Source organism: Takifugu flavidus, chromosome 18 (genome assembly GCF_003711565.1).
Source record: "Takifugu flavidus isolate HTHZ2018 chromosome 18, ASM371156v2, whole genome shotgun sequence".
Taxonomy (NCBI): domain Eukaryota; kingdom Metazoa; phylum Chordata; class Actinopteri; order Tetraodontiformes; family Tetraodontidae; genus Takifugu; species Takifugu flavidus.
Window position 1 is genome coordinate 5,357,114 of NC_079537.1, and position 12,235 is coordinate 5,369,348.

The following is a 12,235-nucleotide window of genomic DNA, read 5'->3' on the forward strand; positions in this document are numbered from 1 at the left end:
CACGCACACACGCACCACGTGTGCACACGCTGTGTTATGTATTAGTGATGATTACCGGGTTGTAACAGTGTATCTTCAGTGGAGCATGAAAGCTCGCCTTCGTCCACCCCCACAGCTCCCAGTGCTCCCTGCCAGCTCTGGGTTAACTCGCCACATGCGTGCGTGCGTGTTTTGTGTGTGTGTGTGTGTGTGTGTGTGAGGGAGAGAGAGAGCATTTTTCATGTCATTGTTACAAGACATTTCCATTTAATAAAATGTGAAAAGTTCATTTCTGTGTTTTTCCTGCCTGGGACATTTAAATGATAGCGACTTGTCCTGCAGACAGACGCTCGTCCATTTGAATCGACGCCGCTCGTTCTTATTAAGTCCCACGAATTCAAAGTTGTCGCAGATGAGTTTGGTAATCTGATGGAGTTGTTGTCACGGCTGTGTGTAAATCCCGTCGGCAGGATGTGATGAGGCTGTGTTTGACTGTGTGTGTGTGTGTGTGTGTGTGGGGGGGGGGGGGGGGGGGGTTGCTGATCAGAATGGCACCCCCCTTTTTTTGCTGCAGTGTAATGTTAGTATCACAGTTGTGTGTGTGTTCCTGTATATGCTACATAATGAGCGCTGGAATACATATTTCACACAGTGAGGATGTGTTGGCTCATCATTTCAAAGGATTCAGGGTTAGGCTGAAGGTCAGAGTTATGGTATGGAGTTGGGAGGTATATCAAGCCAGTAAAGGTCCTTGCAAAGATAGAAGTACTGTGTGTGTGTGAGAGAGAGAGAGAGAGAGGAGCTGTGGAGACAAAGTAATCCGAGGCATTTCTACTCTTTTGCTTCAGTTAATGCGTGCACACTCGGTGCAGCGGTTTGTCACCAGTTCCAGGTTTAATGGCCATTTGTGGGCAGGTTTGTGTGGAGTTCAAGGTGCGTGTGTGTTGCTGGTGACCTATCCAGGGTGCTTTACTGCCCCTGTCCTCCTCAGGGACAGCGTCCCCTGTGATTGTAATTTAGGAAGATGTCTTTGCGGAGTGAAGCTAGTTTGTTTGATCCTCTACATTCTACAGTACACGTCCGAAGGGTGTTGGATAATAGACTAGCAAGCTTCTCCTATGGGCCTCAGTGACACGGGACTATTAAGGTGATGCCATAAACTCTGGTTCCACCTACTTTGGGCCTGGTTCTATTGTAACGAGTTCTGACTTGTGCTCCAGGGGAAGGCGCTCACGCCGCCTCCACACTCGCTCTGACTGACGTCACCGGTCCCGATGCTGCTCTGAAGGTTCTTACGCGGACACTCATTGTAAAGGCTCCTTAATTATGCCCGAAGAAAAATGGCAGCGGGAAAAACAACAATAACAACAACGAGCAGGATTTCCATTTATCTTCAGACAGTGCTTCGGTGACTGGCGGTATATTTGGGTCCCCGGGGGGGACGCGTACGCCGTGATAGATGGTTGGAAGGAAGGGTGAAATGGCGAAGAAGTGGGGAAATCATTATAATAGTTGACATTTATTTATAAGCGGAGATGAATGGATGGAAGATTTAAACTCAACGGTGAGCGAGAGGGACAGGAATAAATGAGATGAAGCTTTAATGATGCCGGGGGGGATTTTGGGGGCCTTGCGGCAGCAATGCCTTCGCTTGCGGATCGGAGGAAGTTTATTCTTATTATGACAAGACTCAAAGTCTCACTCACAAGTCGGGTTGGGGGCATCATCACACACCCCTTTATTCCAGACTCATTTTCAGCACAATGCTAAGGGGAAAACGACGCTATACGATATAATGTAGCCGCGCATGTAAAGAAGTTCTGAGGGTTTTCTGAGGATCTCAGTTGATCCCTCGGCCCAAAGGTTTGACCAGAGCAACTTACCTTTTAATACAGTCGATCTGTTGACTGTTGAACCATCACGCTGCGCTAACCTAAGATGTTCTGTCTCATGTTACGTGACGACACCAGTTTCTACACGAGTCGAACAAGCGATATGTTGATTTTAGCCTTTAGCGCAATAAACTACTGTTTACTGTTGCCGTGGATGCCAGCAGTGTCCACGGAAGGTTTCTTAGTTGCCTTGAACTTGTGTTGAAATGGAGGGAAGGGACACAAAGTGACAGAAATAGTGTTTTTGAAAGGGACCAACCAGGGTTTCATTTACCTGGCCACCTCCGTGATCTTCCTGCTCTCTGTGCAGCTGATGACAAAGCATCCTGCGAAGCGGCTGGGCTGCGGTCCGGAGGGGGAGAGAGACATCAGAGACCACAGCTTCTTCCGCTACATCGACTGGGAGAAACTGGAAAGCAAGGAGATGCAGCCACCGTTCAAACCGCGAGCTGTAAGTCTGATCCCACTTAACTCGACTTCACCCCACAGGAGGAAAACTCGGGGGGCTAATTAGCATTGCAGCGCGGCAGAGAGCAGCAGATTCTGCTCGTGGTTAAACTCTCGGTGAAGCCGCGCTGAAGCGTCCGTCCTCGTGGTCACTGGAGACCTGTGTGTCTGTCCGCTGTTTCTGTTATCTTCCTCACTTTCCAACCCCCCGCCCCCACAAGTCCACACCCTCCAGTATGGGACAGCACACAGAGGTAAGTCAGGAAATAAGAACTGCTGGGGATGTTATGAGAAACGGGGCAAACAGGAGAAGAAAAAGTTGGTTATGCACAGAAAAAATGTGTGATGACTTTCAAACCCTGAAGACGTTTGCTTGTGATTAAATTTATATTGGGAATTCGGTTGGTTGGTTGGTTATATTTGTCTCCAGCAGGGCTGCAGTTCGGACTCAGCTCCACCTTGAATGATGTCACCACACACACACACACTCGCACACACGCGCGGCGAGGACGTGCAACGTCTGTTTCTGACAGTTCAAACGCTAACGTGTTTTCTGATCCCTTCTTCTCTCTGTCAGCCTGTTCTTTCTGTCTGATCTTGTCTCTGTCTCTCGTCTTTCACCTCTTCTCTTCCTCCCTCTGTCTCTGTATTTCCCACTGGAACCGAAGGTTTGGAATTTTCAAATACACGTCGTTCATGTCCATCGTGAGAACACTGGTGCTCCGAGCTGTTCTGGTGCTGAACTGTATCTCAACATCTCCACGTTGCCATGGGGCTCATGTGTCACGACCGTTTCTTTCCTGATGACTGCCCATAAATCATGTTGGAGTCCCAAAATCAATACCTTTGATTGCAGGACCAGTTGCAGTGCCGTGAAAAGAAATTACCCCAAACTCACCTTTAACTGGTGAAAAACTCATTTCATCAGATTATGGTAGTTAAAGTGAGCATAGGCTTTGAAAGTTCTGCCTTGATTAAGCTAACCTGTGTTAGCTTTTTAAAAAAGCAAGAGAATTGTTATCAGTAATACAGTTAGTTAAATTGCCATATTTCCCAAATTTCTGTTCATGTTTGAGGCTGTTTTCCATGTGCAGCTCTAATTCTGTATTCCCTCTATTATTTATATTTGTACAGCTAAAAATACTTTAATATAATTCTGATAAAATACAATATTTAGCTTAAATTTGGACGCAGCAGAGGACAGAAATACTCATGTAAACCAGAGTCGGTGTACATTAAAGGAGCACCTGTGTAGTTGCCCTTCGTCCCACCCCTGTTGCTTCAGGTCTCACACTGAGGAGGCTGTTTAAGAACGACCAACTGACCCGACTGACTGACTGGTTTCTGACGTGTGAAAAATGGCCGCGTCAGCACATCCGAACCTCATCTCCGCCTTTATTTATTTATGTTCTCGTGTCCGTCAGCTGACTCCTCCGTGCACACGTGGGTCAGCTGTTCATGCACCGGCTCATCTGTCCTCATGTATTTTTATTTGTCCAGTTTTCTGTGTTGGGTTCTCTCATGTCTGTTTTCTGTTTATTTGCATGCTCCGAGGCTCGGTCTCAGTGGCGGCCTGTCGCGGGGTGCACGACACTTTCCTCACAGCGTCGGCGCATTTCTTGAAAGAAAATAGGATTTTGATGGATCAATGGAAACATTTCACCTGGAATTTGAACAACTGCAGCGTAAAAGAGGCCTTTCATGCAAACCCCGTTAGCCACCTGCTATCAGGAAATGATTTTACATTAAACCCTGGGCGAGTAATGAGAGGTACTTAAGGCGCTAGCTGTCATTTGTTGCATGGGGAGACTTCCAAATTTATTAATTAATCCCCGCAATTGTTGCAAAATCTTCCCATCTGGCTCCAAAAACAGGTTAAATCAAATGCGAGTAATTATCTGCGAACAGGGTTTTGACCCTGCTGTATTCCTCGCTTTCACATTTCCGCAAACTATAAAGAGTCAGGCTTAATTTCACGTGTTTCCTCTGACTTACGGAGACTTAATGAGTTTGTGGTTTTCCTCCGGGTGATGTTGTCAGAGGACGGAGAATCCTTGTTGTGTTAATTAAAGCTCGGTGCAGCGGCAGGGATGGAAATAAAATGGAATGGCTCGTCTCAAAGTCCCCACCAGGCACACTGTAGGGAAAAATATACTTTTCAAGTTAATAACTTGTTTTATGTACTTAGGTGGACGCATATCTCACGGGTATCTCAGCTCTTCTGGAGCTTCCTGGCGGTCAGAATGAGGGAATGAAGCAGACTTAAATGAACCAAAAAATTTCCTGTCTTAAGCCCATACAAGCTACACAAAATACTCTTTAAGATAAGACAAAATTCATTCAGGTGGCTTTTTTTAAGCTCACAAGACGGAGCGGGAGATTTTCCTGGCATAGATTTTTGTGCGCTCTCTTGGTAAACAAAAGCAGAAAGAAGCAGGTACGAGGATTTGGTTCTCTCAGGATGTGATAAGTTGTTTAGGGGATTTATCAAGTTACAGCCATCGGAATCCTTGAATTTGATGTGTTTTGGCAATTTTATTGCTGAAAAGACCTCAAACCGATGCCAGCAAATAGGTCGGCAGAAGAGAAGTTTTCTTATATTACTGCCCCCTACTGGTTGACACAGATGCCAACGCTTTTTTAACCTAATGTTGAAAGTTGTAGGCTGCGCGGGAAGCTTTGAATTGTTTTTATCCACCTTATCTTATCAAATACAGATTTTAGTCATTTTTGTCAACTGCTGCTTCCCCATGCAATTATGCTAGCAGCCGCCAGACCCAGAATGTCGACACATACACGACCACGATATAATCCGGCAGTCGGTGTTCGATAAGAGCAACTGACAAGAATCGTGATGTAGGACAGGAGTCATCACACCTGTATTTAATAAAGCAGGTGTGACTTCGGTTGGGCATCCTAGCTAGCGTATCTCTAACAGGCATCAAACGGCCTTATTCCCGTTAGACTTAACCGCACAATCTGTTTGTCTAATTTGGTTTATCAGATCTCAGCAGGTCTCCACTGCAGCAGCAAGTAATTAACCCTCAATTAACCCACAATTATTCCATAATTATCTCACGGCTTTTGAGTTGTTTGTGTCCGATCTTTTAGGAATTCCACTTACGTCGCGCCAAAGCAAAGACTCTGGTTTTCTTCACCACTACTCTTAAAAATCGCCGTATTTCCTCTGGTCGCGTGACCGTCGTGCACCGCCACAGGCCGCTCGAGACTCCGCTGACCTTGTTGAGTAAATTGTTGAATATGTTTCGAATATCGGGAAAAGGGGAGCGATGCTCGCGGACTGCGTATCGGCACCTTTTTCTGGTATTTGAAGCCATGTTCAAGTGATGTCATCTCACACCCTGGTTCACCCCACCACTCCCCCTCTTTTTGTTTTCCTCCCCTTGTCCCACCCCCTGCACTCCATCCACTTCTGTCCATCCCCACTCCTCCCCTCCCCCCACCCCTGTATTTCATCCCTCCCCACCCTCCTCAACAGTGTGGACGGGATGCGGAGAACTTTGACCGTTTTTTCACACGCCACCCGCCGGTGCTGACCCCTCCTGACGAGGAAGTGATTCAGAACCTGGACCAGGACGAGTTCCAGGGATTCTCCTTTATCAACCCACAGTACCCCGGGAATGAGGCCTCCAGCGCTGCCACAGAGCAGGCTTGACTCCAGCTCAAGCACAGACACACAGATGCCCCCCCCCCACCCCACCCCCCACGCATTTTCTACACACCACTCATGTGGGCTGACGTATCCTGGGTGAATCCTGCTTTAAACTGACATGAATACACAACGTTTGTTCACACTGTTGCAACATCTTTGGAGCGGAAAACGTCACTTAGCTTTTTAGCGCAACTCCAAATTCAAATTCCTTTTTTATCACCGTGACACGTCTGCCCCCCAGTTTTTTGTGTTTGAGAAGCACAAAACTCTGGGAATCGTACAGTGGGAGTGTCCCAGGAAGATGCGGGCAGCCAGTCTGGAGCTGGTTGGCATACTGGAACTTCCTGTTCAAGCGATGCCCTGAATCTGGTTGATTTTCAAAATAAAAGCTGTGCATTAACTGAGATTTTCAAGAAAGAGGCACGCCACTTCTCATTATAGAAGAAAACCCATTCAACTCATGTTGCACACAGTGTGAAGAAACGACGTGTTCATTTAATCGCACATCATCAAATTAGGGGGATTAATTAGCAGAGAGGACTAAAACCTTCACAAATCCACACCTTCCCTTGCTCATAGCTTTGTATCCTTGATAATAAACTGATAGAAAAAGGATAAATCTACAACCAGACTCCAGCACGATCAGTAGAAATTTCAAGTTAACTCTCCTTTTACTCATTTCCAGCCAATTCCAGCCGATGCAGTACTGGTGTGCTTTTTGGTTGAGTGTATAATGACAGTGTCTCCATGTTTCTCCTTCTCTCTATCTAAAACTGGAATGCTTCTCACACTTGTGCATGAGTTTTTAATCATAATATCCTCTGACTTTGTCTCCCAGCAGCGTTTTAACATCGTTCCTCTGCACACATCTGCTGCCATCCTGTGATTATTCTAAAAAAAAAAAGTCATCCGCCCCTAAAAAAAATCCAATATCGCCTTTACGGACTATCAGAGTTGACGGAGAACATTAAATGTGGTCGATTTGTCTTGCTCGGCGCTCAGAGCATGAGGTTAAAATGCTGCTGGGAAATGTAGTTTTAATAGACAAAAGTACTTTTTAATGCTCCGATTTCTCTTTTATGGAATATTTAAGCAATAGATGAGACTAGCGGTTCCGTCCTTTGTGTTTTACAGAAGCATGATTCAGATATCTGAGTGTTTACAGCATATGTTTGTGTGCACGTGAGTATGTTAGTGTGCGAAAATGCACGCGCCCGTTTGTATTTTGCGACGGCGTCCTCACCCGCCCGGCCTGCCCTTGACCTTGTTTCCCGTTTGTGTGGTGTTTTTGCCGCGTACAATATCAAGCAGTATTCATTTGTTCCTCCTTCCTACTCGCTGCTCTCCTGTAGGAATGCATGATGTTGAAATTAAAGCAATAAGAAAAATGACATGACGTTGCAGCAAATTACTGCTTACTCGGCGTCCCGACGGAAGCTGTATTGTATTGTTTTTCAAAACTAGCCACGCTTGAAACCAAAAAAGAAATTCCCGCTCAATTAACAGCAAAGCGCAGGGTGAATTCCGGTTTCCCGAAACTGGGAGACGGCTTGATTTCTCTTTTGTTTTCCCTAGCTAGCAATAATGTTGTGACAGAAAGGCGGTGCTGCTGGTGAGCCGACCTTCAGAAGCCACCGTTAGCCGCGTGATTAATTTAAATATGAATACGACAAGGCTTCTTGAGAGGTATATTTATCACGGCCAACGAGGAGGATGCACCTAATACATTTGAGTGCCACTAAAATTGAGCGGGTGTGGCTGGATTACTCGTTACCATGGCACGTCTCTTCCCCGAGCAGGTTGATTTTAAGGAAAAGGATCCGCCGATCCGATCCGGGTCTGGTGACACCTTTTATTTAAGGTGTTTTCTGCCAAATATGAGATGCTTTGAGAAATCCTTGCAAAGCATCCAAGCCCTGTCCCTGTTCTCCCCTGTGTTTCCCTTTAACGTTGAAATGACGTTACACTGTGTCTGTGCAGCCTCCGACATCAGTCGGAGTTAACTGGAGCTTCCGGAAGCAATATGGATAACGCAAACTACAAGATTAAATTACTCTCAATGCGCTGCGAACAAGAGCGCTCCACACAGCTGCATGGAGCTTCACAACAGCATCTCACCGCCCATCTCCTGTGGGCTACACCTTCGCTGGTTATGGAAGCAGCAGCAGGGCTCTTCTGGAAAACTTTGAACTCCATTTTATAGTCTCCTCCGTGAGCCGGGGTGGGAGTCTTGCTGCCGTCTTATTTGATATCCAGAACACTCTGGACACGCCCTGAATATGATCGATCCCCACAGAGCATCTGTAAATGTAGCCAAAGGTAATGACTGCGAGACCTGGATGACTAGATTTAAGAGTGTTCTGAACGGAAACAGAACGGTTCTGATTTGCATTTTCGGGTGATCTGCGACATGGTGGGCATCACGAGGACTACAAGTCTGGAATATCTGCTCTGTGTGTTAAAAGGAGGGAATGGATCGACATTCCTGAAACAGAGCCATAAAATTCCAGGTAGCGGCCTAAGAAAGTCAGTTCTGTGCTCGTCTCTGACCAGTGGAACAGATGGTGATGCGTTAGCGGACAGTTGAGGAGGCGTGAAGGCCTGACCCCAATGGGAATACCAACATTTCACACAGGGAAGCACAGCACTGTAGATTTCTTCTATTCCCCTGATCCAAACATTTTCACACATGCTAAACTCAATGTGTTCACTGCACTTTGGCGACATTATTGTCGTTGTTTCACTTTTCAGGAAAGCCAGACTGGAATAACAGATCCAAAATGCCTCAGGGGTGATTGTCGCGTTTATGTCGTGCCAAAAATAGATTTTTTTTTTTTTAAAAAAGGACAGCTAAAGTGTGTGAGGACATAGAGATTTAGGCCAATGGAAGGTGACAGACATGGTGGGGGTTTCTGGGAAATGGGCAAGGAAAGCAATTCCACAATGAAAAGAGGCGAGGAAAGAGCTGATGAGGTAGCGAGAAAGGACAGCGGAGAGGAGCGAAGGGAGGGGACGAGGGAGCAGAATCGAGGCTCCGCGAAGCGAGGCTGCGACGGGCTGTGCATATTTCATGGCTGCCACTTATCATAAGAGCCTTTCCCTGATGGGGGAGAGTAGGTCTGATGACTTCAAGGAAATAACATGCAGAACGCGGCCTACATACACACAGCCCTGCTGAGCCACTCAGCCGCTTCGTTCATTCCTCTAAAGCTGCTCGCCGTCCACTGCCACTGAGCTTCTGCACACGGTTGCCGTCCCCCTCCACAATCCAGCATCGTGTTGTACACGGGCAACACCTTCTCTGTGTTGTAAAACAGCGCTTTGTGTGTACAGGAGAGCTCTGCTACATGTGGGTTCTGCAGGTCATAGACAGAAGAACATCCTCTTCTAGTAGGTTTAAGGAGGTCCTTAAATGTCCAACCTCTGCTAAGTTCCTCTTGCTTTTCCCCAACGGGTATCTCCTGTTGGCCGCGTGCCACAGTTGCAGGTATCGGAAATAAAACTAACCAAGGTATTCATTTACCTGCGTTAGCTTGACAGGCTCATTTGCAGGAACGCAGTAATGATGTGTTCCAGCAGCACACATGCAGCATTCCGTTGCACGTGAAGTCAGATTTTCCCATTTCCAAGTCGGAAGTTTCAGCTGGAACACGCTCCCAATGTCAGATTTCCTACTCGGAAAGTTGGAAAGTTGGCGTTCAAAGATGTTAACCCGAGTGTAAACGGTAAACAAAGCGCTGGCCGAGAGATAAAAATAGGCTACGCCCTGCGTTTTGTGCTTCCTCTTCAACCACATTGTTTGAAAGCGGCAGAATCTCCGCCTGTTTTCCCAGGGGTTGTTTGTAGTCGAACATCAGTTCCGTGGAGGTCGCCATCTTGTGTTCCGACACCATATCTGGAACGCTAAAAGGTCGGCCATGATATCATTGTAAAGGGAACTCAGCATCAGGTGGCATTGGGCCCGGTGCTTTTCCTGTCTTTAACGGTGGCAGGGAAGCGGATTACGAGCTCCTCGTCGCCACCTGTAGTTCAGAATGACCTGTAACGGCTCAACGCCGAGCCTACAACTGTTGAGCCGCAGAGCTCGTTTTGGTCGAGGAACGGAACTGTAAATGAATGAGTAAATAGTGTGTTATTTTGTATCTCACGGTGGATCACCTAAACGGTTCAGTACAGCTGCTACTTACAGCTGCCCACATTCCATGAAATTTCATTGACAGCCGGACTTTTAATCAGCAGCAGGGAGAACTCCTGTGTAAGTTCCGGCACATAAGCTGTATAAAGTTTGAATTGGAGTGGATGTAATAGCCGTGTACAGGGCAGGCTGCAGCGCTGCTGGAGTATGTCTGATAATTAATTCCAAATGTTGCTGCCTATAAATTAAAGCCAGTGGCTTCAGCACAAAGCATTCTGCGCTTATCAGCCCAAAACAGGTCAGCGTTCGATACCGCTTTTCATTCACCCCCCCCCCTTCCGCCGTCGCCGCCCCTTTCCTCCGTGCCTCCCACTCTTTTCCTCATCCTCGGCTGACATCGGTTCGTCTCCCGCTAATCCTCTCGTTACTGAGAAGGGAAGGAGCGAGGTGGGAAGGCGGAGGGGCGGAAGGTGGCGAGGCAGAAAAGCAGAAGAGGAATGAGAGGTGAAGGGAGGGGGGTCTGCAGAGAGGGCAGGTCTAAATTAAAGACATGTTTCTCTATTAAAACCACTGCCTCCGGAACGCAGTGAGTCGGAAAACAAATGTGCGTTTGCCCTGATGTTTCTGCCTCCTCCAAGATTCCTATCTATACATCTGAAGGGCCCCTGATATTTATCTCACTCTCTGTCCTTTGCCGCATCTCAATCTCTCTCAGATGTCTTCGCTCTGCCTCACAGCGTTGGCTGCAGTTGAGATGGAACACATTACAAGCTGGCAGCTGTGTGTGTGTGTGTGTGTGTTCATGAGTGTACGTGTGAAAGAGAGAGAGAGATGGGGGAATGAGCGAGAGCACATATTACACGCGTTTACCCTCTGATCTTTGGTGATGGTTTGTGTCCCTGAAATCTGCCTATTTCCCAGTTGCACTCACCTCTGTGTGCTCCTGTGACCTCTGGGATGCCAGTTTTACCATAGTAACCAGTGCTGGGGTTTGTCTGTCTGGTTGCTTTGCCAGTCCTACAGTGTATTAACACTGTGTATTCTTAACTGTTTTCAGCAGTGGGCAGCAGGGACGTCTAACCTAAACCCAGCTGCACTCTGAGAACATAACCAGAGCAACTTAATCATGTGTTTCAGTGTATTCTGCTCTACTTCTTGACTCGCTCGCCTTTGCTGTCAGCTTGCCTGCTTCACTGAACCTGATGCTACGTCCCATGAAAAGGTTTCTGCAAGAGGCCCTCCTCAGTGACCACTGTAAGCAGGTCATCCTGGAGCTGGCTCCTCAGCACATGTCCCTGTCACCTCCTTGCTTCATCATCCTTGTTGACCACTCGTCCTGTGGCTGGTTGTCCTGCTGGTGCAGACGCCGCGTGTGGGCGCGCACGTTTGCGAAGCAGGAATTACAACCCCGAAAGCGGTTGGAAGGATTTGTCAGCCATTTTAATCTGTTACTGTGCAGATCTTTTCATGAACTGCTCCATTTGATTCAATGAAAGAGACCTGAGAGCAACACGAATCAGATATAATTTTAGTGTGCCTTTTATGCAGTGCTTAAAATTAAAGCTTATTATGAGATGTTTCAATCTGCCCCTTCCATCTGTGTCATAATCCATAGCAGGGTCAGGGAGTCAGAGGTTTCAGCCTGTTAGCGACAATGCTAACCTCGGTTAGCTTCTGTCAAACTTCTGGTTCTGGTGTTAAATAAACAAGGCTGACATTGATGTTGACGTAGCTGGAGTTGTGCTCCTTCGTCTCCAGCTGACGCCTCTGCCTGGGCTGATCTGATTTGGTCGGACCAAGGAGCAAAATCATTCCTTTCTTCCATCCTTTGGTTGGATTCAGCCATAGGGTGAATAGTAATGTTCAGCAATCCGAATGTTTGAGTTCCACTTGGATTCGCGGTCGTCGCTGTGCTCCCGTGGACATCGAGCCCAGATGCTTGAGGTGGAGCTGGGCCGGCAGGGACAGGGATGTCCTGGTGGACGGAGGCAGTTCCTCTGAGGTGATGGGATGGTTGAAGACAAAGGTAGGAGACACAACACTGGATTGTGATCTCTGTCAATATGTGTCTCTTGCTTGTCGTACATGTTAGAAATGTGTGTGGAGTCA

The 12,235-nt window shown here is 47.2% G+C and overlaps 1 protein-coding gene across 1 annotated transcript in view; it reads left to right on the forward strand.

The window, feature by feature from the left end:
• The window catches only part of LOC130514472 (protein kinase C beta type-like), a 53,999-nt gene that overhangs the window by 37,619 nt on the left and 4,145 nt on the right, over window positions 1–12,235 (forward strand). The window contains 1 exon segment of the mRNA XM_057014074.1: window positions 2,182–2,322. Within this exon segment, the coding sequence (XP_056870054.1) occupies window positions 2,182–2,322 (141 nt within the window).